This window comes from Chlamydotis macqueenii, chromosome 1, assembly GCF_036417535.1.
Source record: "Chlamydotis macqueenii isolate bChlMac1 chromosome 1, bChlMac1.mat, whole genome shotgun sequence".
Taxonomy (NCBI): Eukaryota; Metazoa; Chordata; class Aves; order Otidiformes; family Otididae; genus Chlamydotis; species Chlamydotis macqueenii.
The window spans coordinates 58736659-58764554 of NC_141556.1; the positions used below are offsets into that span (position 1 = coordinate 58736659).

The window sequence follows — 27896 nt, forward strand, 5'->3', positions numbered from 1 at the left end:
CCAACAGGATTTATGTCTTAATAGACAGATCAAACCCTGAGCAAGGAATTAGTTTCTGCCTTCAGGGCTGCTGGCGCTGCCTCAAGGCAAGTCCCCAAGGTGGGCACTGGGTAAAGACAGGGCAAGCAGGAGGGATGCCTTTCCAACCAAAATCCTGCACCATCTCCAACAGGGGAAGATGATACATCCCCTCTGTCCCTCCAGGCAGCCAAAGACCCTGGGCTACCAATATCAGTTTTTATTTCAATACAAACTAAAAGCTTTTGGAGTTCAAAGAAATATTGAAGTGACACAGGGACAGAGGGAGGCCCCGGGCTGTCCAGGCCCCCAGGAAAAAGCTTCTTCCAGGAGCAGGCCCCAATGCTGCCTGCACGTACGCAGGTGTCCGGCAGCAGCAGCTCCCTCACACGCGTGGGACAGGGGTGTCACTTGATGCGGTACAGGACTTTGCGTTGCATGCGGTGCTGGATCTCCCCCCGCCGCATCATCAGCTGCAGCACCTTGTAGATGGCATGTTCTGGATATTTCTGGAAAAAGAGAGAACAGGGGGAGATGAGCCATCAGGGAAAAGCTCACTGAAGCCACATGGGAACTTGCAACCACCACTAAAGCCGGGCTGTGCCTCCATGGAGGGAGGGAGCTCAGCAGCACCAGGGGCTGACACTCCTTTCTTGTTTCACTATTTCAGGTCTGATTGCAGCCAGTATCACAAATCAAATGGTTCTGGTTTCAAGAACAGGACCCCAAACTATTCAAACAGCCCCAAACCCCAGTGCTTCTGCAGAAAAGTGAGTTCTCACCTTACTCCTCTTCAACTCTACAATCACACCACTCCCTACAAACAACTTCAAAAGCAAATATGACCAAAAGGCTCTCCAGCCACCTCATCAGAAATGGGTTTCACCCCCCAAACAGCAGCCTGGGGCGCCTTGTTTCATAGTCCAATCCTCCACAGCGTCCTTGACCCACCTGTCGCACAAAGTCCTGGATGATACTGTGCTCTGACACCTGAGAGCCGATGGCAAAGCGGCGCTTGAGCTGCTTCTCAATCCGGGACAGCATCTCTTGGTCCTCCTGTGTCGTGAAGCCTTCTGCCCCTGGAGGGAGAGCGTGTGTGAGCTCTCTGTGCCACCCAGATGTCACCCTCAAAGTCAGAGCACCTGTCTCCCATGTCTTCCACCACATCTGCATGTCTCAGACTTTAGGGAACCCACAAGCAAATCCACCATCAAAGTTTGTGGAGTTTCAAAGACACAGCTGTATGTGGACCTGACTGCTGAAGCTTCCTCGAAACCCTTCATGCTGCACTGCCTTCCAAAGAAAAATTGTCTCCACCCGCATAGGGAAGAGGTTAGAGGATAAACACATTGGGGAACCACCGCCAGTGCTGTACGCTGCCCTTTGGGCCCCAAAGGGCCAGACCATCCCTCCCTTGCCCAGCACGGGTGGAGACCCTCGGTGTCATTTGTCATTGCACTCCCTGTCAGCCACAGCCATCACAGTCCCTTGCTGCCATGGGCATTGCTTTGCCCTTGCTCAGAAAGCAGGTCCAACACCTCCTTGAGGGGTGCTTGGCAGTGTCCCATGCCCGTGCCAGCCTGCTCCCAGGAGAGGAGCTCAGCTTTCCTTGCCTGGAGCACCCAGGTCTCCCGGCCCACAGCACAGTGTCTCCCACTCACCTGACAGGTTGCCCGACATGGCTGCATCAAGTGTGGACACCTGGAAGAGCCGCAAAGCCTCCTCGACATCTGCCTCGGTGGCAAAGGGCTGAAGCTTCATCTTTGCCAGTGACTCGGCAATGCGCACAATGGCCTCCAGCTGCCTGCGACCGACAGAGACGCCCCCTGCTTTCTACTGTAGTTCCAAGGAGTCTTCTCCTTTCCACCCACCCCACTCCAGGCACCTCCTCACGCACCTCCAGCACCACCCTGTTCACAGAGGGCTCCCCCAAACCACATCACCCCACTAACTCCTGTCCTAAGCTACTGCAGGTGACATCCAAAGATGCAACCCCAACTTTGAGGGTTTTGGTGGGGTGAGGAGGGTAGTGCTGCAAGGGCCCCATGGCGCTCACCGGACGGTGATGGGGATGCTGGAGCGGCGGTCACTCTCCTGTTCGTGCTGGCGAGTGCCACTGCGCATCAGGATGTAGCGGTTCTTCAGCTTCTCCGCTGCAGCCGCTGACAGCCGCGGGCCACACTTCCTGCAAGTAAAGACAGGAGCTGGAGGCAGCACTGCTGCTGAGGGTCCCCTGGGCAGGGGGGTCCCTGGGCACCCCTCACTTTCTTGGGCCACGCTGCGGCACCATTGTGAGCTGCTCTCACTTCCCTTTTTTCAAGGCATGAGTTTGAAAAAGGTCACCCATGTAGAGCACTTAGAAATACTGGCTGCACAGTTTGCTTCTCACCACCACCTCCCACCGTGCAGCCCAGGCGCTGCCAAAAAGTCATGCCTCTCACTCACCTCCGACAGAAGGAGATGAACTTCTTCAGCTTGTTCAGCTCAATCTCGCCCTCCACGGCCTCGGTCTGTGTCAAGGCGCTCACATGTAAAGACATCACGTGCCTGGCCAGCGTCTAGGAGAGCAGAGGGCAGTCAAGCAGCTGGAAACTCCACCGCTTCTCCCTCCCAAAAAACAAGGCACTATGAGTCCCAGCTGCACTGACATGCCCCAACCCACCATGTCCCGCTCCTCATTGTGCTCATCCTTGACAATGAAGATCATGTCGAATCGGGACAGGATGGTGGGCATAAAATCAATATTCTCCTCGCCTTTGGTCTCGTCCCAGCGCCCAAAGACGGAGTTGGCAGCTGCCAGTACTGAGCAGCGGGAGTTGAGTGTGGTCGTGATTCCTGCCTGTGGGGCGAAAATGAGAAATGGATGCAGTCAAGACCAAATCCATGCCACAGAACTTGCAGTAAGAGATCCAAAACTGTCTGCAAGGACACACTCTCAAGCACTTGCATTTAAATAAAACCCCTAAGTAGCACCCAATTGCTCTGTAATGGTTTCACACTGGAGAGGGGTCAGCACAGGAGCTGTCTGGGGCTGGACCTGCGTGTCCTTCTGGAGGAAGACTGGCGTCAGCTGAGACTCCAGCACTGAGTAACTTCATTTAAAGCCTCATGTCAAGGGCAAGGACACACTAGACCAAGACTATCACCAAGTTTGCCATCCGAGAAAGAAACTGGACTGCCAGGGCTGAGTCCCCCTGGTCAGCCCTGGTGACAAAGCATGGGTTTGCAGGTGGTAAGGCAAGAGTAACCAGCAAGAAAAAGTCGTGGTGGCTGCTCTGTTACCAGGGACTGAACAGCTAAAGGGTGAGCCAGAGAAACCAGGAAGGAGCAGAGGTGCTACAAATAAAGACTGAGCAGTGGAAATGAAGAGAAACTCTGATTTCAGAAAAGACCTGGCACCATGATGTCAGTCAGTGTTTGTAGATCTTCTGAGTGGATGTAGAGCAGTGGGAAAGAAGAAAAAGAAGTGACATCAGGCTGTGACACAGGGACATCAGCAGAACTACTAAATTGAGAGGAGCAGAGGACAAGCAGAGCAGAGCAAGCTTAGGTCTCAGTCCTGCTGAAGTTCAGGCTGCCTGAGAGAAGACAACCCAGAGCCTACAGGCAAGGCCAATTGGTCTCAGATCAGAGAAACCTGTAACAATTAAAACCACTGCCTGGACAAGCCACTCTAAAATGGGCAATTCTGGCGAAGGATGCGTGACCACTGGTTGCTGGGTTCTCAGGGAAACCCAGTGGCAAGTCAGGCTCCTGTCCCAGGGCAATGCGTGCCCACAGCTCACCTTCGCAATGGAGATGGTCTGCTGCTCCATCGCCTCGTGGATGGCCACGCGGTCATCCTCCCGCATCTTCGCATCCGAGGTGGGAGAAGTGAGGCAGGGAGAAAAAAAAAAGTCATCAGCAGCCACCTCTCCTGGACCTCAGCTACACACCCACCAATGCTGATCCCCAAGGCAGAGCTCTGAGAGGACCCTGGCTCAAGAATGCAGGGTGTAACCAGTGTTTCCCTGCAACCCCATCCCCTGACCTCCCCCAAAAGAAAGTGAGTCAGCCTCAAAGAGTCACCCTTTCTCCTTCAGCTCTGGGCTCTTCTGGGAGCAGCTCGCAGCCCCAGGGCTCTCTCCCCACGCCCACGTGGGCAGCCCCCCATGGGTACCTTGTCGAACTCATCGATGCACACCACTCCCCCGTCTGCCAGCACCATGGCTCCTCCCTCCATGAAGAAACTCCTGGAGGAAGGGTCGCGGATCACCGAGGCCGTCAAGCCAGCAGCACTGCTGCCTTTCCCTGAGGTGTATACCTAGTGGCATGTGGGACAAGGAAGGGGACAACATGTCAGCTGCTGTGCGACCCAGGAGCCCATTGCTCGAGCTGGAAGACAAAGCACCCCCAGAACCAAAAAGTCCAGAGCTGCTGGAGGAAACGCAAAGTCCTCTAGGAAAACCCAAAAGCAGACCTGCTGGGTACAGAGCAAGACTATTGTGTAGTCCCAGGCCTCGGACTAAGCAGCAGTGACGCACCAGAGGGCATGCAGACACACAAATACAGGTATTAAGTTCAGAACAGGCAGTGATTCATTGTTTGGTGGGCTGCCGTATTAGCTTTGTTTTCCCCTCGAGGGAACAACGCAGTCAGAGGCTGAGTTTAATGGAGACTACAAGAAAACACAGGTGAAAATATAATTTCATGCCTGGGCTCAGCCTGGAGGTGCATGCCCGAGATGAGGTCAACTTCATTTGTCCTGATCAGCCAGCCTTTCCACTGATCAAGTCTCAATGACAAACGACAGCACCAGTCACGTCTTTGGATGTCTGCAAATAGCCGAGCTCATATCACAATGAAAGCCATTACTTGCTTCCCCTTCCCTCCTGTGTCCTCCATCCCGCATCCCATCTCTTCCAGGCTAGCACCACAAATGGCAGTTTGCACCTCCACCAGCCTGTCCAGCCATGGATGCACGGGCAGGTATGTATCAGCAGCAACCAGAGTCTGGTTTTCGGTGCTATGCAAGGAGCAGAAGGAAGAAACGAGCCGTACTATAAGCGGGCACCTCAAACCACCTACCCCAATGGGTGAACACTTCTCAACGAACTTCAGCAGCTGGGATTTAGCCGTGCCAGGGTCACCCAGCATCAGTAAGTTGATGTCTCCTCTGCGAGTCAGTCCATCTGGGAGCCTGCAGCAACAGGATGGGGAAAAAGAGAGGGAGGAGTGATGGTGAGCCCTCATTTTGATAACAAAGCACTGCTGACAAGTGGCAGGTGGTTTGTAGCACCACCAGAAGACAGTAAAAGGGCTTTCTGCTGTGAATGACAACGTTGCCATCACCCTCTCTCCATCAGGCTGGCTTTTCCCCACCTCTTGCGAGAGCCTCCAAATAAGAGGCAGGCAATGGCCTTCTTGATGTCTGTACTGCCGTAGATGGAGGGTGCGATGCTCTTGGCGATGGTCTCATAGATGTTGGGCATGGCAGCGAGGCGCCGAAGTTCCTCCTCTTCTTGAGGGGTCACTGAGCCAGCAAAGCTGTGTCCTGTACAGGGAAGAGGAGAATGAAGCAATGGTGAACAAACAGGTGTGTCACAGTAAATTACACTACTGTCCCCCGCACCCACTACCACCAAAATCCCTTCTTGAAGATCACGCCAAGTGCCACCACATGAAAAGGTGGAGAAGGCAGGCGTTTGCTATCTCAGCAAAGCTGGTAGGAAAAAAAGCAAGGATCTTGGGCAGAGCAGCTCTGTAGGAACCAGAGGGAGAATTACAGACAGGACCACATTTTGAATACATAGCTCAATTTTAACCATTGACTTCAGCCCAGATCCTCAGGGATGGATTAGCAGATTCCCACTAAGATTAATAAGACAAAAGCACTTAAACACCCTGGAGGACTCAGGCTGAAGCCTCCTCATTTAATATCACTGAGAAAAACTCATACAGGACACCTGAGTATAGAGCATCGAAGGCAAGCCAGACCCCGGGACTGGCTTGAACCTTCTGCTACATAAGCAGCAGAGAAGGACCCAGGCTGTGGTTTCAGAGTCCTTGCTGAGAAACAGCCTTGTTCAGGGAGGAGGTTCTCCCAAGACCAGGGTATTGACACACACCAGACAGGGACCAAAATCAGCCCTCACCTGAGCCCTCCATGTCCACCTGGATGCCCACCACACGGATGTAAGCGCTTCGTATGCCCACACCCACGTTGTCACGGCTTCTGTTCTTGCTCTGGGCAGACTTCTTGATGGAGTAGATGCCCATGATAGTGACTCTGTTCCCTGGGACAACTTTGTCACACAGGTACCTAAGAACGGGAAGCGGAAAGCAGAGGATGGTAGCAGGAAAAAGGACGGCACCAGCAACACCGGCTAGCCCAGCGGGGTCATGGGGGGACACCGCGTTGGTACCTGTCGCAGTACAGCTGCAAGTGCCGGGGCATCTCCCCGTGTGGCACAGCATCCGGGGACTCCTGCAGCTTCAGGACCTGGAAGTCCACACACTTGCACTTATCCGGCATGATGAAATAGGGGTCCAGCGGGCACTTTGGGCGGCCGGCTTGTTCTCTGTGCAGAAAGATCAATCAGGGAAGGCTGCCAGCACTCATGGGACACCCCCAGGAGCCCCCCTGTAGAGGTGACAGCAGTGACAGAGCCCAGAGCAGCCGCCCCTCCAAGCCATGCCCGGCAGGCACGAAGGGCAGTCACACAGGCCTGAACCAAATGCTCATCAAGCCCTTGGTCTTGTCTTCAGCAGCTGCCAACAGCAGGCATGAGAACAGCCAAAGACCAGGTGACACTTGCTTGAATGCTCTCCCTGCCTCCCCCCTCTCCCCCGCCAGCTAAAAGCGGGGAGGAAAGTAATTCATTAATTACACAGAAGGCAACAGTATAGACAGCAGGGCAGGGCATTTTTCTTTATAACCTTGCGAACGAAGCAAATGTTAAGTGGTTTCTGGAGAGAAAGCAATTAGCGATGCGACAAGGCTGCCATCAACCTCCCAGTCTCTTGAGACGCATCTGCCTTGCTAGACTACAAGCTCTGCGAGACAAGGAGCACCTTCACGTCCCGCTGCTGTCTCAGTACATTGCTACCAACGCCTGACTCCACGCAGGCAGGGACAGGGCTTTCGGGGAGGGTAACAGGAGCGTGCAGATACACTCGTGCAGTAAAGGATCAGGAGCGAGGCACTGGACAGACCACACGCAAGAACAACCCCTATTCCAAGGGCCTCTCAAGCTGCATTAGAGACAAAGCACAGAAAACACATACTGGCAGGCACGAGCTCGAAGACACAACCCACTAGGATCGATCGGCGCGAGGGCTGCCAGAGCAGCAGCCTAATGCTCACAGTTTGCGTGGGCATTGTAAGATTGCGTTGTAAAGCAGGATTTGAAGGTTAGTAGCAAAGCGTCCCTGCAGAATGTAACACAAAACAGCCCCCTGGGAACAGGGAATGTGGAAGCAAGAAGTTTGCCTGAAAAAGGTAAGAACTTAATAGGAAGTTAGGACAGGAGCTTAACACACCATTGTGGGAAGCTGGAGGCAGGAATGAACTTTTAGGTACCACAGGCAAAATGTCCTGCAGATGCTCCTGGACGCAGCTGCTCTACCCTGCAGGCAGCACTGGTCATGTAGCATCAGGACCAGCGTGACAGCAGACAGATGGAGCTAAAACCTGCTGGCCACGAGTGCACGTAGGCACAAGGGGAGAGACTGTTCAGCAGGGCCTGTTGCGACAGGACTAGGGGTAATTGTTTTAAAATAGAGGGAGGTAGATTTAGATTAGATATTAGGAAAAAATTTTTTACAATGAGGGTTGTAGAACACTGTCCCAGGTTGCCCAGAGAGGTGGTGGAAGCCCCATCCCCGGAAACTTTCAAGGCCAGGTTGGATGAGGCTCTGAGCAACCTGATCTAGTCGGGGATGTCCCTGCTCCTTGCAGGGATGTTGGACTAGGTGGCCTTTGAAGGGCCCTTCCAGCCCTAACCATTCTATGATTCTATGAAGGGAAGGGGCAGAGAGCAGCACAGATGATTCTGCCTTGTGTGACAGGGAGCTGACTCTACACAGTGTGGAGGGGATGCAGCTCTTTTTTCCCCCCCACCAGCCTGCTGCATGCATCTCCACGTCAGTCCTTACGTGTTGCATTTCCTCGGGAGAGCGTAACCCTCCAGGCCTGGGCGCACCGCAATGTTGCTGATGATGTTGCGGCAGCTGCGGCACTGGATGGCTATTCTGGTGGCTTTGGCTCTCACAGGGGTTGCTGCAATTACGATCCCAGGGATTTTCACAAGGTGGGACATCTGGTCGGACTGAAAGGGAAAAGGTGAAGGGAAGGTGAGAAAGCCATCACTGAAGGATGGATGGGAAGCTCAAGAGAATAAAGAAATACAGTTCTTTCTTAGCAACACTTCCCACATTCATGGGACTAAGGTACCAGAACAAAAAAGCCTGTGCTTCTTGACACTGTCATTCTCTTGCTCTATAGTAGGGGAAGCTTGCATGACTTAAGTCATGCTGATTTCAAAACAAAAGAGAAAAGGACAAAGCACTGTGCAGAACGTCACTAACAGTAGCAATCAGTAATAACAGCCCTTTGCAGACAGATTTAAGTTGCAGAGCATCACTGCTTGTAAATTAGCGTACAGCCCATGTATTGAACTACATGATCAAGTACCAAAAGCTTCCCTGCAATCACACCCACACAGGAGCAAGTCCTGTCACTCGCTGCTCAGTGCAGCAGCAGATTCATCTCACCTTCAGGCTGCGGATGTTGGCTGCATTGGCATCTGACCTCAGCATGACCTGGATGTCTTGGAGCGTTTCCTCTCCTGAAGGACGAGGGCGGGTGACCTCATCTGCGACTTCTTTTGCTGCTTCTTCCAACTACAAAAGGGAAGAACTAGGCTGTTATGGGTATGTTACAGCAGATTGTCAGGGCTGCTCTCATGACGTGACAATGTCAACGTGTTGGGTCACCAACTCCCTCCATCCTTACCAGCTGCAGGTGGTCTGCTGGTTGCTTGTACAGATAGTCAGCGAGATCTTCATCAAAGCTGGCCAAGTCTTCCATCTCCACCTCCACCCAGTACTGACTCAGGTTGTAGTGCCGTTTCAGCTCATCCCTGGAAGGCAGTAAGTGGGAAAGGTTTGCAGGGCAGAAAGCACCAGTCACCCTCAGTGTCCTTCTGACAAGCAGGGAGCAGAGAAGGCAGGTTCTGCAGGGAGTCATTGGTTTGAAAAGCCAAAAGGGAAAATCAGAAGAGCGCCAAGAGAAGCCTAGGGGGATCTGGGCAAATCTTTCACCCCAAAATCACTTTGAAATGTGACATAAGACCAGGGACACCAGATCTTACAGTGACAACGTAAAGTATAGCACTAGTTGTTTACTAAAGTTACACAACCAGATAGGAAATCAGAAAAATTCTAAGCAGGATCGTAGCTATTACACCTAAAACATGACTTTAAAAAAAGGAAGTATCACCTCTCACAGCTGTCTCCCCAGCCGCGTAGGCAAAGGGATGGCCAAGGGACCTTCACAGCCTCCAAAGGCACACACAGACCGTGCCGCAACGACTTGAAAGGCCACAGACAAAACTCGAGACCAGAAAGCGCTAGAACTGGAAGGCAGACCTTGAATTTCAGAACTAGGTGCACGTTCGGCAGTGCAGATCCCTCCACTGGTACCTCTGCCACGGGCCAGCTGCCTAAAGATTTGGAATAAGTTATTCTATAGGGCTAAACGGCAGCAAGAACATTTCTCACGCTAACAATGTTTGTGGGCTGTGGGAAGAGAAGAGCTGACGTGTGCTGCTGCAGACCCGGGGTGCGCGCAGCGGGAGGGAGGCGAAGAGCAGATGGGGCACGCAAAGAGGTGCGGGTGAGGCCAGAGGAGAAGAAGAGGGGCGGCAGCCGCACCTGTATTTGAAGGTGAAGCCCGTCCGGTCCGTGCCCACCCGGTACTGCCGCAGGAACTCCTTGAACCGCTTCTGCAGCGTCGACCGCCGAACCTGCCCCTCGTCCACCGACGCATCGCCCCCAAAACTGTCGCTGTAGTAAATGCCGGGGTCGTCGAAACCGGACATGGCGACTGATGCTCCCCTGGGGGGCTGGAGGGGAGGGGGGGACAAGAGTGCGCAGTCAGCCCCAACTACCTCCTCACCTCCTGCCCGCCCCCCACAAAATGCCCCACCGGATCCTGCCCCTCCTCCTCCTCCTCCCTCCCCCCCCGCCGCCGCCGCCGCCAGCTGCATTGCACCCCACGCACTGCCCCTGTCCTCCTCCCGCACCCCCAGTGCCCCACAGGGGCCCTCCTCGCCCCTCCCGCACCTCGCTGCCCGCGGGAAGCCGCCACCAACTTTTTCGCGACAAAAGCGGCGCGCGGCGGAAACCGAACTGCAGCCGGGGGGCGCGCCGCTCCCGCCGCCGCGCACGCCGATTGGCCCGTCCGCAGCGCGCCACGGCGGATTGGACCCCGGCATCTCTCCTGCCCCGCCCCAAGAGGAAGCGCGCGGCATCGCCTCTGCCGCTGATTGGCCAGGGCGCTCCGCCCCCTGCTTGCCGGGCGCAGTTTGGCGCGAAATCTCGGAGAGGAGGGCAGGAGGAGGCGAAATGGCGGTCGGGCGGAACCATCGTGGCGGTGTGCGGCGGGGGGAAGCGGGTGAAACCATTGCGAGCGGGGGACGGGGGGGGGGGGGGGTCCGTTAGTTAGGCGGCGGGAAGGGTGCGGAAAGGTGGAGATGTTAATTAAATTAGCGAGAATGAAATAAATTCCTGCTGTAGGGTCCTGGAGGGCAGTTGGAGTCTGTTGCTGCAGGGCTTGGTGGGGGTGGCAGGGCCTGAGTGGAGCAGGGGTAGCCTGGCTTGGCTGGCTGTGGTGCAGCAGGCCCAGGGTAGGGGAGGAACCCATTGGATGTGGTGGGACATACTGGGGGGAGATGGCAGATGACCAGTCTGACTGGGGCCCCACTGGGATGGCAGAGCAAGCAGGCTGCTGCTGCCTCAGGATATGTGTTCTCTGGGATGCTTTTCTCCTGACTAGTAGTGGTTTTGAGGTGGGGGGCGGGGGGAGCTGGTGGGTCATTGCATAAGCATTTTAGCTCTTCAAAAATGTGGTAGTGTGCATCCTAAGTGCAAACAGAGCTGGGATGCTTAGTGTGTTGTAAGGAAGCAGAGGCTGGAAAATGAATCATAGAATCTTAAGGTTGGAAGAGACCTCCAAGATCATCAGGTCCAACCATCAACCCAGCACCACCATGCCTACTAAACCATGTCCTGAAGTGCCACGTCTACATGTTCTTTGAACGTCTCCAGGGATAGTGACTCAACCACTTCCTTGGACAGCCTGTTCCAGTGTCTGACCACTCTTTCAGTGAAGAAGTGTTTCCTAATATCCAACCTAAACCTTCCCTGCTGCAATTTGAGGCCATTTCCTTTTGTTCTATCACTAGTTACTTGGAGAAGAGACCAATACCCGCCTCGCTACAACCTCCTTTCAGGTAGTTGTAGAGAGCAATGAGGTCTCCCCTCAGCCTCCTCTTCTCTAGACTAAACAGTCCCAGTTCCCTCAGCTGCTCCTCATAAGACTTGTGCTCCAGACCCCTCACCACCTTTGTTGCCCTTCTCTGGATGCGCTCCAGCAACTCAAAGTCCTTCTTGTACTGAGGGGCCCAAAACTGCACACAGTACTCAAGATGCGGCCTCGCCAGTGCTGAGTACAGGGGCACAATAAAGATCATAGATCTAGTAGAAAGCAAGGCTTTAGTCTTCACCTCTGAAGACTTCTTTACGCTCAGTCTCGAGTCCTTCAGTGTGTGATAGCATAATGGCTGGGGGATGCTCCAAGCACCATGCCTCTTCAGCTGTGAGCAGGGAGGGAGTGATGTCAGTCTGAATCCAGATTTCCTAATTTTGAGGTCACAGTTATGATCTCTTTGGACAGTGGAGAGGGGTTGACTGTGGTAGAGTGCATTTCTGAGCTCACAGGCACTTAATTGCATGGGATGTTTAGTTATTCATCATGGCTGAAGGAACATAATGATTTAGTTGGGATGGGTTAGAGGAACTGAATAAGTAGAACTTAATGTAAATTTGAATGAATAAATTCTTGTACTTGAATAGCTATCAAACCTCTTATCCCTGCTTTTCAAATATCTGACTATCTTTTTTTAAGAATTAACTATTTTTTGCTACCAGAGGTTTGCAAATGTGTCCAAATAGAGAAGTATTAATGGGGATTTTGGAAGGGTTATAGGGTAGATAAAAGCCTGAGAATAATGACAGCCCCTCTTTCCCACTGCTTCTTCTCAGCAGGACCTGCCTTCTGATTCTTGCTCTTTGAGCAGGCTCAGTGCTGGTCGTTAAAGCCAATCGATAGGAAAGCGTGTCAGTGGGATTAGGGTCACAGCCGGAACAGGCAGCGTCGTGGAGACAGGTTGATCACAGAGGCTTTCTGGTAGAAAGAGAGAACTCTGATAATGGCCTTGTCGGTACCTGCTGTGCTGCAGCCTCTCCTGCAGTGACTCCTGTGTTAGAAGACTCTCCAAAGCAGATCTGGCCTATGGCCATGACAGTGGCTGGCCGTAAAGCCAGACCTCCAGATCTGCCTCAGCACAAAGCTGGGGAAGGAAGCTGTGTGCACGGGCAGCTCCAGCGGCACCGCGTGTGCAGAGCGCCGCTAGCAATGCCGTGTGTATGCCGAGCCCTGGGAGTCGGTTGGGTTGGTTTGTTACCTAGGTGAGGGCGTGCCGTTGCATGCTTGGCATCTCCCATTTAGCTGCCTCGTAGAATCAAAACTAAGTGTGCCTTTCATTTCTGGGTGGTGAGAACATGCTTGCTTTTCTGATTCATGCTGAAGTTCTCATAAAGGCAGTCTGGTAATGGAGCCCTGAGCTGGTAAGCAGTCAGGGATATCTGTCCTGGTTTAGACCAGCTGATAGTCCTATCACCTTTGCTTTTAATAGAATAGCAACCAGCTGTTACGTACGGCTTCCACCCCTTAAAGATATTTGTATACCCACAGAATTTCATGCCATTTCTAAAATGGAGACCAGCGTGTAGGAGCTGAAGAAACCTGCCCCAGCTTGTAACAGGTTGTTAGCACTGAGTGGGAGCAGAGTCTGGCTCTGGTGAGGCAGCAGCTCCAAAAGACATCAAACTGGGAGGAAGAAAGATACCTCCTTTCTCCCCGGGTAAGGCTTTAATAATAGGAAACACCAGGCTTGAAAACTTTACATTGAATTTTATTATGTGTATAAATTATGTAACCAGACAAGAGAATGGCAACGTATTTTCCACAACCGTCTTCTGCTTTTTAAAAAACAAGAATGATTGGAAAAAGAATTAACAAAGACCTAGTAGTGTCATATAAAACAGTCTATAACCCACAGGAGCCGTGTGGCTCCACAGAAAAAAAGTGATCACAGTATTATCTAGCAGTATAAAAAAAACTGAGCAAACAGAGCTCCGGGGAGCTTCTTATTTCTGAGGAGAGACAGATGTCAAAGCTGTTTCTGATCCTGTAGGATTTTTGCAGGCACTCTGTAAAGCAATGACAATTCTTGGCCATTGTTTTTAGCCTTTTCTACCCTTAGTTTCTGGCAATAAAGTTAGTGTCTGAGAAGAGCTCACACCAAGCATGGGAGAGACTTTGCCTGACCCTCCCTTAGAGCACTCTGATTTCTGGGGAGAAAAGTCTCCTAATATTAGTGGCAGAGCCATGATCACAGTACCCAGTCAGGGGGAATTTCTCTCAGAAGGACTGGGGAAGGTGGATTAGTTCAGGGTGAAGGAAGGCTTGAAGAGAAGATGAAGGTCCTGCTAGTTCACATGGCAAATAAGCCCACGGCTACTGTCATGGCTAGGAAGCTGAGCGCCAGGATCCACCGCACTAGGGAAGTGGTGGGTATCATGTCTGTGTGTCTTCTGTTTGTCCTCTCACTTTCTTTCCCAGATGCTGGAATAGGCGGGGGGGGGAGAAGAAAAAGTGGATGAGAACAAGTTGAGGCAAGAAGCTGCCGGTATGCCACGTTTGTTCTCCCCAGTGCTGGAGCAGACCCTGCTGGAGTTCTCAAGGGGAGAAGGAGGAATCCCAGAGCCCAGCAAGGCATCTAATGACCGTGAACAGATAGTCCTTAGCACTCCAGACTAATTTTCCCAGTGCAACTTCAGGATGAGATTCCTCACCTAACACCAAACTTTTCTGAAACTCCTACTTTTACGAGCGTATTGGACAAGGAGTGGGAAAGTTTCAGAGATCATTTTTACTGCGTTTCCCAAAAAAGTTGCTTTAAGCTTCATTGTCTAGAGGTGCACAAGACAAGGTTTGCTTTTAATTCTTTGCCCTGGGAAAACTGTGGTTCAATCCAGTATGCACTGAAAAATCTCCCTTTTACTTTTAGAATGGGTAGGTCATATGGGCTTTTTATTTGAACCACACGTTACCAGGGAAATCACGCTCCTCTGTAGACACCTGAGCCTGCTCCTAACTCAGTCACAAGCCCGGCTCTGTGAAAAGGGATTGCTCTGCTTGCAGCTGCTGCTCCGGCTTTGCTGAGTTTGGGATCAGCGCATGCCAGTAGATGGAGCATTTTCAGTTTTGCAGAGTTGATGGGCAGCCTGTACATCCCCACTTCCCAGCTGGTTACATTTCACCATCCAGAACAATGCTGACTGTAAACCCAGCACACTTTCAAGAAGTGTCTTCAGTAAACACTTCTGGAAGGCAGGAAAATGACCAGAGGAATATTTAGTCTGAAACAACAGGCCGTTACATAGGGCTGTGTCTCTTTGAAGAACCTTCTGTCAGCATCACAGCACCACAGCTGAGCTGCTGGGCCTGAAATTGCAGCCTGTGCTTCTGTAAACTCAAGGCTGATTTTCCCTGTGGTAAAAACTCGTGTAGCTAATGCACTTTACACTTGTTAAAACCTAAGAGAAGGAGAGAGGAATCTCTCCTTGTAAAGCGCTCTCATTTACACTATTTCTGGAGAGCCCAAATGTGTGTCATACTTGCTCTGTCATGTCTAGAAGAAGCTTTGCACACACCAGTGCCCCTCCTTGCACTACCTACTGATGGTTGGAGAAGAGATGAAGCAAGCAGCTCATGTTCATTTCTCAGTGGCTTTTACAAACAAGAACGTAGGAAGGGAGGAGAACAAAACCACAAGGGACAGTGTTAAGCCCCTGCTTTTAGAAGTATCTTACCTTGCTCGTATGATTTGTTAATGTTCCTTGTGCGAAGCTCTGCCTTCGGCTGCACTGGGTAACCATTCTCCTGGCCCTTAGACACCAGCTCCTGCAGCGCCTCAAAAACCTGAGAAGAAGGAACACTGGTTCATTATGTGGCCTCCTGTCTTGTTCTTTCACTGGACCCCTTGCCCCTGCCACAGGCAGTTTATAAACTAGGGGAAGCCTTCAGTCCAAGTCTCCCAGCATTTTTGCATAGAACGTAATCTACCTATGGGGTAAAGAGTATGTCTTTCAAACTCCTTGTTCACCTCACAGGTTCTCCCTGAAGCTTCCAGCTCAGGAGAAGGCTAATGCCCATCGTCTGACAGGAAGGAAAGCAAAGTACCTGTGCATCTAGCCAGCATCCACAGAGGACCTGTGGAGCTCTATTAGAGCGGTAGGACAGATACACGGTGATCCCTACTCTGAGTATAAGTCCTCATTAATATCTGAACAATGGCACACGGAAGAGACTGAATTCAAGCCCTAGAGGAGGGAGTAGAGCCTTTCAAAGACCAGCCTTTTGCTAGGCTTCCACGCTGGACAAATATAGCTGTTCAATTCTGACTAGCTTACCCTAATACACAACTTCCCATAAGCTCCCCAGTGAAAATACCAGCTTTGCCTTTCCTCTGTAGCTGTTTTCTGGCTTGAGAGAGGGTGTGGGCAGGCAAGGCTGGCTGATTGTTACTTACCTGTATATTTAGCAGGAATGCTTTCTTGGCCTCCTCCAGGACTCTTTTCTTAGTGGCAAGATCCATCTCAAGGGCATTCATGCGGGAGCGATAGAGCTGCTTGAACTTGGTGGCATTGGAGACTCCATCAAAGGTGAAGAAAGCCAGCCCTTCTCCAGTGCTGGGCAGCTGGAGAGCCTTTTGGGCAATTTTCTTTAGCACTTGTCCCCCAGACAGGTCTCCCAAATACCGAGTGTAGGCATGGGCCACCAGGAGCTCTGGGTGGTTCTTGCCTACATAGTGGAGCCTCTGAACGTATTTCTCAGTAGCCTCAGGACATGGAATCTCTTCCCTCCAGTTGCTGCCATAGAAGTACTTCAAGTCTTCCTCCAGGGCAGCTTTCCGGTGCAGCTCTGCCGGAAAATACACAGGGGCATAAACTGGGTTGTCCTTGTTACGTTCAATCTCTTCCTCCAGAGCAGAGTAGATGAAGTACAAGGATGCCGTAACCAGCTGAAAGAGAAGGAAGAGGATGAGCTACAGGTGCATCTGTCTGTCTTCTTCAGATTTTGGGGACAAATCCTAACAAAAAAGTTCCTCATGGGCACACCCAGTGTGAGTCACGCACATTTTTGATGTTGCAGGTTTCCCAAGGGGAGAACAGAGTTGCAAGGTGCAATGAGACACCACTTAGCCCTTCCCCTTCTGCTTGAGGCAGCATCAGGTAAGACCTTTCCAGCAGATATTGGTTTTACTTGCCCTTAAAAACCACTGCCTTCACCTTCAAGTCTTGCAGCTTGATGTAATGGAAACTGGAGTGCTGTTAAATCATGCCTGGTCTATTCTCCTCATTCCCTCGGTCAATAGAGAGGGTATTCCCAAAGGTATATTTTCTGGTGCATTGTTCAAATCTGAATGCTTCAAGATGTGGCTTCCCTTTGTAGGGCCTTGTGAGACAATGACACACTCTGTTTATTTTTCAACATATTTGTCCTGTTGGCATCCCTCCATCCTGGGAACTGAAGCACCACTGCTCTCCTCATTCAGATTTGCAAGTGGGGTTGCCTCCTTCATTGCCTCAAGGAGATAAGATAAAAGGGTGCTGGAAGCACAGCCTGCCTCTGAAAGATGCCTTTGTGAAGGAGCGCTACGAGGCTATGTGTTCTCCCCTCTATTTTGAAACCATTGTCACTGTTGTTTTCCCCAGCTTACGCCATGCTTTCTTCTATCTGCCAGCGTTTCCACGTGGCATAAGACAATCTAGCTGTGTTTTTTCCTTCCCTGGGCATTCTGTTTTCAGAGGCTGTATACATATTTACACCTACACCACCCCTTCCTTACACTGGAATCCATATCAGCAGCAAAGGGTAAAACACAAAGGTACTGCAGTACAGGTGAGTCAGGTTTGGAGTGGTGGTGGGGGGGGATTACGCTGGTGACAGAAGAGAAAGCAGTTTACTTTCCCACAAAGCAATCAGTTCTCCAGTAAAAGAGCTGACGTTTCAACTTTTCCCCACTCTGACAGCAAATAGGACTTTGATAAGCATACAGGCAGTGGCTTGGTTGTGGAAACAAATGTTCAGATTCTGGGGAGTCACGTGTCAGGGCAGGTATATAGGTTTGCCAGGAGAGCAAACAAAAATAGAGGTTTTTAAACAATAACCTGTTATCTGGCTTACTGAGAAAAAAAAAAAAAACACAAAAACCAAAATATGGGAACATTGCCTCACAAATTAAGAAAATATAACTTGACTGGTTGTTTTCAGAGGCAGGTAGTGGTTTAATGGGAAATGCGGCTTTTGAAAACCATCATTACTTTTTAAAACCCACGTCACATCTCACTCCCCCTGACAGCATGTAAATATCTTCTAAGAAACAGAGCTGTATGTTTGAAGGACTGACTTCATACATTATTGCCAGCCTGTTCGCTGCCTAACCAATGCCGCATTTCTAACAGTAGGAAGTGAGCACCTGAGATTAAATTTATGCTTGACTAAGTATCCTGAATGCGACCTGTCAGAAATAAGTAGTCTTTTTCCTACTTTTGTGGATTTATTTGCCAAGGAACAATTCAACAACAAAGTAATTAAACCACAGGTCGGATCACTAGCTGTTATTTGCAAGCCTATGCGTCACATCCTATAGCCTCTCAGGAATGTCTGGCCCAGGTGCGTGCTTTGTTTTTGCTCATGGCTTTGTTACATGGCTCAGAGCCCAGGCATCACATATCTAGCCAGGTTAGGTGCAGACTAATATCTGCAAATGTTTCTCTTTTATCTTAAGAAAAGCAGCAGGCTCCTGCCTGTTAGTAGCAGATGCTTCTTGCTCAAACTCAGTCTGTGTTTGAGTTATTGTTCATGATCTCAGCTCTGGTATAACCCCAGTGACAACTGAAACACTGCAAAGTTCAGTGCCAGAGATGATCCCACAGCCTCACTTTCTCACTATTCCATCATTATTTCTAGCTGTAGCTGCTTAAAGTCTTGTAAACTTAGTATTCTCCATCCTTTTGGCATTTCAGGCACTCATAGTCATATCTCCATTAACTATCATTGCCAATAATTAACATGCAGGCATTTGTGAAGACAGAAAAAAGCAATTACATGAATCCCTTCAACTTGTCTTTTTATCCACTTTCAGCTTGGCTGCCCATCCTGATCTGCACGGTCCTGCCCTGCCTTCTGCAAGAAGAGCTGGTAAGATCCTAGGGTGCTGGAGTTTGATGAAAAGCATGTTTTGCACAGAAAATACTGACACCAAACAGCTGTAATGCAAAGCACCTCCTTCCTTGTGCCGTCCCCCTCCTCCCAGCTTTAGTTCCCATGCAGCCTGTCTAGCAGTGTGTTTCCTGGCAAGGAAATCCCATCCCTAAAGGAATGCTGCTACGAAGTACCTTAAACTCGTGGAGCGACACCTGCCCCTTCTGGAAATTCTTCATGAATGGCGTGTTCTCCGCCTGCTCGTGCACCTCCTTGGTGGCTTCCTTCAACAGTTCTGACAGGTCCTTGGACATGCTGGGGAAGAGCAGCAAAACAGATGTCAGTGCTGTCGCTCTCCTCTGGCAAAATGGATCTTAGCTCTCTAGGAAAAAAAGGGGAAGCCTGGGACAGAAGGAAAAGGAGCAGAGCATTCTTGAGAGCCACGAGTGGGAACAGGGGAGCGCCAGCATCCCAAACGCTGTCCCGAGCAGGGAAGACTGACAGACTCCATCCAGAGGTGAAAGCAGGAGCATGCCGTTCCCTGCAGAGCAGAAACAGGAACAGCATGCCTAACAGCAAGGGGAGAAACACAATACTTTTCTGGCACAAAAATTCCCTCTCGTTTCCATCCCGCTCTCACCTTTCGGAGCTGTGTGTCTGGTAAGTTTCCATGTTTCTCCACTTTGTTTCACTCCTCTGCTTCCCTGTTGTTTTCTCTTGCTTGTGCTTTCCTCCTTCCCTTCTCCCAGGACAGTGAAGCCTCTGAGCTGGGCAGCCCAGCTCCCGCATCCAGCTTTATACTGCCAGGCCACGTGAGCAGCCAAACCGCTGACCTCAGTGTGAAGACAAACTTCTTGCAACACAACTGAACTTCTCTTCCCAGCGTAGCCTTCCCCTGCAGCCCCGAGGGACCAGAAGGAAGTCACCTGATGCATCTTGATAACTAAGCACAAACAAGAGAATGCCCAGCAACTTCTCCTTCAAGGGTGCCTGGCTCTGTAACCCTTTCAGCGCAGTGTCCGTGGCAGGCAGAGTCCAAGAGATGCTCGTTGCACTGGGGGCAGCCGGGTAGGACAAGGAGGGGTGGATTTACAGGGTTAATGCCTGGGGCAGGGTGGGCAGTCTCCTCTCCCTACACCCCAGTCTACATCCCAGCTGCACCCAGCCTGGGGAGCTAAGACAACACCCATCCTCATCTGCCCCAGGTATAAACGTCTTCTTTCCCGTGACAGTAGGCATCTTCAGGGAGTCTCTCTGACTTTCTGACCACAGGATGTGGAGCTCAGCACTACAGGTGAGGAGCATACCCCCTTCACAGCAGGGAGCACAGCAGGGACCCTGGGGTATGTCCTGGGCACCCTGGGTAATCCAGCTGCTGTGGCACATGCATGTGCCAGCTGTGGTCTGCAAGCACCAGAGCTGCCCTGGCATGGTGCTGTGCACTGGGGAATAACCCTATCTCTTTGCACGGAGCCAGCACAGGTGTGCCTGCGCTGATGCACAGTGAAATCCTTTCCCTGCTGCCTTGTGCATGGAAAAAATACCCACTGTGTGGCAACCGGCCCCTGCTGTTACCACAGCTGTGTGCAGGGCAGTTTAGGAGAATAGCACTCCATCTCCTAGATACCCAGAAGGGTGGGGTAGCTGGTGGACTGAAAAGATGTCATGCAAGACTTGGGGGAAACTGAGGAAGTCTGCAGAGGCTTTCAAAGGAAGATAATTTCTCTGATTTGAGGAAAGAGAGTTGGACAAGGTGCTTCTGCCAGGAGCTGGCTGCTCTGCTGTTGTGTCTGGTGAAGTGGTCAATAAGGCAGCCAGGAGATGAAGGGGGGCCCTTCTTTTCCAACTGTAGCTGTGCTGGGAGCAAGGCTAGCCAGGATGGATGATGCAGTGGCCAGCTGTACTTTGGAAAAGCACACATTTTGTGCTCAGCCCAAAGAGCGGGGCATTTAAAGCCACTGTTCCCTTGCTGCTGTGGGGGTGAGAAAGCCCCGTGCTGCAGTCGTGCAGGGGGTGGTAGGGAGGCAGAACCTGAGGAGGAGGGAGAAGAAGTCTGGCATCTTCTATCCATCTGTCCCCTCCAGCAAGTCCACTCTGGGGCTTTGCTGGTGGACGCTGCCAACCAAGCCACGCGCCTCGCATGTCTCCCTGTCACTACACCCACACCTGGCCACAGCTGGCTTTGGTGCTAGAGGTTAGAACGCTGTCCTGGAGGAAATATGCTTCCATGCTTGTTTTTCGACTCGGGCAGACATCTGGCGTGTGGTTCAGCACTAAGGAAGGATTACTCAGCGCTTCCACCCTGACTCAGCCAGAGTTTTCCTGTCTTGCTTTTGTCTTTTAAAGCAACAGTGCATGCTCACAAAAGCTGTCACGTTCCGCTTTTACCCCCAGGCCATTGCAGACAACTTGCTGCTGGCTTGCTTGTTTTTCTGTAAGGTAAAATAAATGTATCTTGGGATGTGTGAACCTTTGAAGCAAGCTTGAAAAACTCCCAAACATCCCCTGAAAGAGGGCTCCTGTGTGGAGCCCATGGGAGCATAGGGCTGCATGGCCAGTCCCTCCTGAAAACAATGATGCCATTTTACCACAGGGATGGCCCCAAAATGAGCATTTCCCTCTGGCATCACTCCTTAAAGATCACTTTTTCAGTGAGTGCTATTCTGACACGGGAAGCTGGAGAACAGATTGAATGTGTAGTTTTGGTGGAGGGAAGTAGGAAATATGTGAGAATATGAAAATGAATAACAGGATTCATTTAATGAAATAATATGAAAAAATCCAACCCTCGAGCCCTGCCCCTCATTTCACCTCTGTTTTGCAGCTCTGGTCATGCACCCAGTTCCTCCCCAAGGACTTTCTGGTTGCTTTCAGGCCAGTGCTTTTTTCCCCTGCCTGCCTGCCTTCTTCCAAGAGATTGCATGCTTGGAGGCACACTAAAGGTTGTATACAAAATGTCCTCCTTCCTTTTCATTCAGGGTTGTGTTAGATGTGGATATGAGACTGAAGGGAAGAGGGTAAACGTATCTAGTCACATCATTGCCATTCCAGATAGGATACTTCTTCCCAGGAAGAAGTCCGGCCTCGTAACCACACTGCCCCAGGACATGGAACCAGTGTACCTCCTTCTGGATCTTGAGGCTTGACTTTCTCCTGGGCTGGTCACAGGAGATAAGGTCCCTACTGCAGTTCGTTTCTGCTGTGAACTTTTCCATAGGTGCAGGCAAGCAAGCCATGCCCCAGAACTGATTTATGCTGTTTTGTCAGGATTACTTGGGATGGAGCAACTGTGAGACTGGGCCCAGCTCTCCAGAAAGGCCCAAATGTCCCACAGCAAGATGGAAGGAGAACTGAAAGTGGGGTGTCATCATCTTTGCGGTTGCTGGCCTGGGGCATTTCTGCCCCCTCCAGTGCTCTGCAGGGAAAATTTGTATTGCTTCTGCTGTGCTGTTGCTAGTCAGTGTGGGGAGGTTAATGACACCAAGTGTGCCAATGTGCTGACGGATATCTGTGAGGGATCATCTCTTCCTAGAGGAAAACTTGGGAAATTGACACTTGAGAGTGATGCACGGGGAAGGAGGTCTGTGCTTTTAGCAGAAGGAACAAACTGGCCCCCAGAGCAACTCTGGGCATAGCAGGCCACTGGAAAGCAGAGGCCAGCCCACATCCAGGTCACTAGGAGATTTTTCTTGGACTTCAGATCTCTGGTCTCCACCGTGTCTGCTGGAAGTCCTATCATCTCCTACTCTTGAAGTGAGCAGTGCCTGGATGTTGCCAGAGCTACTCACTGTGAATGCGAAGTGCATGGGCACCAGTGAAACTGCCCAGGAGATGTCTAGCAAAGATGAATCAAATAGCCTCAGGAAAGATATTTGTAATAGTTCCTGCTGGGCTTAAAAGCCTCCATCTGAGCCAGCCTCCATCAGCCCAGCCCCTGAGAAAATGCTTAATCAAGAGATGGTGTAGATAAATGGTTAACAACAACAGAAAGTTTTTGAGGGGTTGCTGTTTTCATCAGGGGTAGGGAAGTGGGGAATTTTCTCCTCTTTATAGACTTAACAGCGTGTTCTGCCAATAGATTTATAGTCAGAAATGTCTGGATACCCAGGCAGTCACGGAGTGCTGAGTCAGCTCTCCTGAAGCCGTTTGGGAAGCGCTGTTCCATGCTTGGCTCCAGCAGCCAGCTCCCAGCAGCTCGGCTTGCCTCCGTGGGGAAGGTGTCAGCCGGTGAAAGCCAGCTTTCGCTGGCTCGGAGGGGTTAATGGGCTCTCTCCAACCGTGACACAGCAAAATGCAGCCGCCTGCTTTGCACCGGAAAGCTGACTCAGTAACCAGGACTTGCTGTGTAATGGCAGGGGGGGAAAAATAAACCAAAAACCAAAGAAGTTGTGATAACGGCTTAAAATGACTTGCTGAAGAAGGGAGTCAGTGCTGGAGAGTCAGTGCTGTCAGCACGTACAGGGGGACGTGCTATGGGTTAATTCTTGTTTACCAAAGGGAGATTGCCTGGCCCAGCCCAGCTCTGGCAGAACTGAGTGTGCTCGCTGCTGTCTGCATAGAGCGATCCAAGTCTAGATCAAAGATACAGGTGGAAAAAGGGAGCTTGGGGGTAAAATGCCGTGGAAATCCCGATGAGGAGTGCAGACGCTGCAGGCGTCCTCTGATCTGGCATTGCTGGTATCTTTGGGAGGGTCTTACAGACAGATCTGTCTGTGCTGGGCAAACCCCGCATGCGGGAACCCCCAAGACCAACGCGGTGGGAGAGAGAGGTGCAGACAGATTTCTCAGGCGTAAATGAACCAGCATGACAAAAATAGGAAGCACAGATTACAACATATATTTTTATAGATGCATGGATAGATACGTGCTGCAGCGCATGGGTGTCTCTAGCATCTGGGTGTCTCCAGCGCATGGCTACGGGCAAGGAGAGAGTTCTGGGCTGGCTGGGAACAGAGCAGGGGGGAGGAGGGAGAACAGAGCAAGCACCTTGCAAGGCACATGCTGCTTTGTGAGCAGAGACCCTGGGTCAGGCAGCGACCTGAAGTATGAAGCAGGTCTCCAGGTTACAGGTACACCGGGCTGAAATTTGGGGGGAGAGCGCGTAGCATCTCAGTGCTGGTGGGGCAGACCCCATGACCTGTTAGGGTTCTGCTTTGGGAGCAAAAGGGAGGTGTGGAAGGGAGGAGGGCAGAGTTGGCAAATAAAAATCCCATTTGGGCAACTGTTTCAGTCCCTGCCGCCTTCTTTGTTTCAGTGCTAGAAGCGTGTAAAACAAAGTGTGCCCTGACTGTGAGACGGGACAAACTGTGAAAATCTGCTTTTGAAAATCACACGTATGCAACAAGGAGGACCTTGTGCCACATCTCACACCCCTTCCTCAGGAGAAGGGAGGAGATGGAGCTGGAAACCAGGTTTTGCAAGGAGAGTGAGACTCGGACACACTGACCGGGCGGAGAGCGGCCAGTGCCGTTTCTGGAGATTTCTCCGATTATCTGGAGAAGTGGGACCTGGGCCAAGAGCAGCAGCTGCAGCCTCAGGACGGCACACAGGAAACCCTCCCTTAATAAACAGCCTCACGTGGACCCCGCACCCACTGTGACTCAGCAAAAGAGCCTCTCCGCCACAGCCCGAAACCTTTACTCAGCAATATGAGGCGGCCCGGCATGACCCTGACTCAGCAGGACGCCCACGCAGGGGAAAAGGGCGAGTCGGCGTTAGTGGGAGGCAGGCTGCGGGGGCCCCCCTCTTCCTCGCCCTTTTTCTTCACTCGTTACCAAAGATCGCTCCAGGGCAGGGGGGCAAGACTGTATTTACCCCACTGAGCTCTGAAAGGGTGACGGCTGTGTGCTAACAGGAAGAAATAAGCCAAAAAAGGATGAGCAAGGGCAGATAGTTCTTCAAAACCCTTCATTTAGGGGTGGAGTGGGCTCAGCATTGGAGACCCCCGTGCACCACGGTGCTTGTGGACTGGAGCCCCTAGTGCAAAAGAGGAAGAACATCCCCCCTTTTTGGGGAGGCCTTCCCCAGCATCCCGGGCACTGGGGAGTGTGGCAGAGGCCCCCGTCCCTTGCGCCGTGCCTAGCACAGCAGGACCTCAGGGCCGTGGCTGCAGCTCTTAAGGTAATTAATCATTAACAAGAGCACCTGGGCAACGTGGGATTTGAATTACAGCGTTCAGCTGCCCAGCGCAGTCTGGCAGGGGCGAGAGAGACCGAAGATGCTTGGCATGGGGTGAGTCACGCCCTTATCGCTCTGCCGGAGCTGGTGGTTGATGGTGTGAATCCCTGCAGAAAATGCGTCCCTGCCTGGAGACAGCAGGGATGGGCAGAGGGGCACTGCTGGCAGCAGGTCACCAACACTGTGGCCGTGGCTTTTTTTCTTTTTTTCTTCTTTTCTTCTTTTTGGACTGAAATTGTGCAAAGGAGCTCAGAGAAATTGGCACCTATCTCCCACTGAGACTGGTCTGTTATTTAAGGCCCTTTTTTTTTTTTTTTTTGGTCAAGGAACTAAAAATACCACTGAAGTGCCTTGCAGCAATTTTTCTAAACACCGATTTTCCTGCCGCTCTGTGCTGGTGAAAGAGCCTGGCCTAAAGCCGCAGGAAAGCCGTGTCCTTGCCTCACCCCACCGTCAAATTCACCTTGTGCCTGATCCACGCTTTTCTGTTGAGATCAGCCAGGAAAACACAGCGCTTGGAGACCAGCATGTGTGGCTTTTCTGTGCCAGGAGGGAATTACTGATCCCTCTGAGAAAGCCCTGCTGCAGAGCCCTTCTCCTCAGGGGTCTCCTTGCCAGGGCTAGGCCCCCAGCCTTGCTGCTCCAGAGTGAAACACCCCCGCGCCCCTCAGCCAGGGGCTCCCAGCAAGGACTGAGGTCCAGCCCTGAAGAAATGCTGCTGGAGTCAGCACTGCTGCAAACTTCTCCTGCTCACAGGGAGTAATCCTGTCCCCCCTCACCCATCTCCATCCCGCTGACTGCTGGTGGCCCTGCTGGGAAGGGAAAGTGAATCTGCCTGCCTGTGCAATTCCCGTGCACCCTCACACACAGGAGATTTTACAAGGACAATAGCAGATAGGGAAGAAGCAGCTTTTGATTGTGAGCCTGTACCCCTGAGTCCCCGTTCCCTTGCTCAGGTTTTGTCGGTCACTGACACAAAGCAGCAGGGACTCTTGTTCACCCAACACGCCGCAGAGCTGTTGGGCACCGTGCAGGATGCTCAAGGTGCCTTAAAAGCCAGGGGAGAGCAGGCAACTCAACAAAAGAGAAATTCCCTGAGGGCTACCAACCACCTTGGCATCACCCTGGTGCAAGAAGTCACTTCTGTCCTCATGGTTTGTGAAAGATCTTCAGGAGAAACAGAAAATAAACAGACTGTCTGCCAGTATAACTCCTGGTGTTGCACCGGTGACCACCGGTCCCCTCCAGTTCCTTGCTCCTGAGTACTGGGGCACCTACTTTCCCTCTCATGTGTTTGCACATTTTCCTATCCTCCTTCCTTTTTTTTTTGTCTCTTTCCTCTCTTCTTGTGCTTCCACTTGCTTGTGTCCCCACACAAATAAAAATTAGTTACCTACAGAAATGTTTTCTTTCCTCACAACCCCCCTCTCTGCTGCCCACCAGGTCCCTGCCTTACGTCCCTTCCCAACATCTCCATCTGCCCTAAGCAACACCACTAACAGTGATCTGAAGGGAAGTGGCTTTATTCTCATTTTATGAATGAAGGGGGAATTTTGTTATCCAGAATAAGCTTTGAGGATGTTTTGACATGGCAGAGCAACATGAAAGTCCTGTGGGATGGAGAACAGCCTTCCCAGTGCACTAGCACAGGATGCTTCTGTGCCGATTTGTGAGATGATGTGGGAAATCAGGAGATATTTTCATTAATTGCTCTTAAAAAATAAATCATATACTATTTGGAAGTTAGTAGTAGGTGAAAGAGAAGCATGTTTTTTTTTTTTTTGCATCTACGAATGTGATGCTGGTATGCCAAGAACCACACAAGCCAAACATCATGGAAATTCTCATGAACTTTCAGCATGTATTTGATTTTTAGAGATGCAGGCACAAGGAAGTTATGCCTTTCTTCAGCTTACATAGAAACAACCGTTCTGGGTCATGCCAAACATCCATCCAGGTCAGGATCCTGTTCCCAGCGTGGTTATTAATGGACGCTTAGACACAGTGCAAGCGCTCCTTCCCAGCCCCCGTGCAGTCGCAACTCCCGAACGCGTGCTCCGGAGCGGTCGCCGTGTGAGCCCATGCTGGGCTAATGGTTGCAGCGTAATACCTAGAATAAGGAAAAACTTTGTTTTGTTCTGTTTCCAGTGGTTGCCTAGCCTGCTAAGCAGGTCACAGCGAAGGGAGAGGTTGTCCCCTGCAGTTGGTGGGGCTTAGGCTGAGCCTGCGAGGGACCACAGCCATCTGGTGGTCAGAAGCGAACAGGCAGCCTTATTTTTAAAAAATAACATTAGAAAACACATTTTAAAAGGGAAAGACGTTTAAAGGAATTCTTTATAGTGGTGTCATTTTATTTTTTTGCAATCATAAAACACTTTTTGCCCATGCAAAACACCTAGCCTCCACCTAAAATGATCCCTTGCAGACCTGGCAGGTTTTTTTTTTCCAAGTTCCTCAAAAGAAACCTTGCAAAATTATTCAAGCTACTACTGGTATCATTGACAACAAGTACAACAGTACTAATTTGGGCATGGAATCTTGCCATGCCCTCGTCCCCATTCTTCATATTTTCAGTGGCTTGAAAAAAGATAGCCATCCCTGAAGAATAAATGTCTGCACTGGGTGTCCCGCAGTGAAGAGGACTGTGACCACAGCTGGCTGCTTGGTGGGGAGGGGACAGGCTGGCCCAGAAAGGCACGAGCGGCACTCTGAATTGTCACCTGTTGGTCATCGCTTTGTGCTGTCCCCACTTGGCAGCCGCCAAAAACCCTTCCCACCTGTTCGCCCTGTGATGAAAATAGCGGCGAGCCAATTCCCTTGCACTCAAGTCTTCCTTGGGGATGGTCCCCTCTCAGCTTTGCCAGCTCCTGCGCTGGCTGTCTGAGGAGGGAGAAAACAAGGTGAGGGTGGAGAAGGGGTCCTTATCCCGAGGTGGGCTTGGGGCATCCCAGGGGCAGCAAGGAGGGGCTTGAACTCCCCGTGCTCAGGGGATATGTTTGGGGATGGCTTTTGGCTTTGTTTCTCTTTCAGGGGAAGGCACAGGCAATGCACCGAGGGAGCTGGAGGCCCCCTGAGCCATAAGTGCTTGCTGAGGCACGAACTG

The 27896-nt window shown here is 51.4% G+C and overlaps 2 protein-coding genes across 2 annotated transcripts; both read right to left on the reverse strand.

Moving 5' to 3' along the window:
* Positions 1-223: 223 nt before the first annotated feature.
* On the reverse strand, positions 224-10387 carry MCM5 (minichromosome maintenance complex component 5). The gene is made up of 17 exons (XM_086740135.1): positions 10345-10387; positions 9934-10124; positions 9014-9140; positions 8773-8901; positions 8155-8327; positions 6423-6578; positions 6153-6319; positions 5380-5551; positions 5086-5197; positions 4178-4321; positions 3804-3869; positions 2681-2857; positions 2464-2576; positions 2075-2203; positions 1680-1822; positions 970-1097; positions 224-527 (listed from the first exon to the last, which is right to left on the reverse strand). The coding sequence occupies exons 2-17, from the start codon at positions 10098-10100 to the stop codon at positions 426-428; spliced, it is 2205 nt and encodes a 734-aa protein (XP_086596261.1). The 5' UTR covers positions 10101-10124; positions 10345-10387; the 3' UTR covers positions 224-425.
* Positions 10388-13235: 2848 nt separating this feature from the next.
* Positions 13236-19420, reverse strand: HMOX1 (heme oxygenase 1). Its single transcript, XM_086740136.1, has 5 exons — positions 19257-19420; positions 18811-18931; positions 15939-16430; positions 15220-15328; positions 13236-13969 (listed from the first exon to the last, which is right to left on the reverse strand). Exons 1-5 carry the CDS (start codon positions 19403-19405, stop codon positions 13839-13841), a joined length of 1002 nt encoding a protein of 333 aa, XP_086596262.1. The 5' UTR covers positions 19406-19420; the 3' UTR covers positions 13236-13838.
* Positions 19421-27896: the final 8476 nt, after the last annotated feature.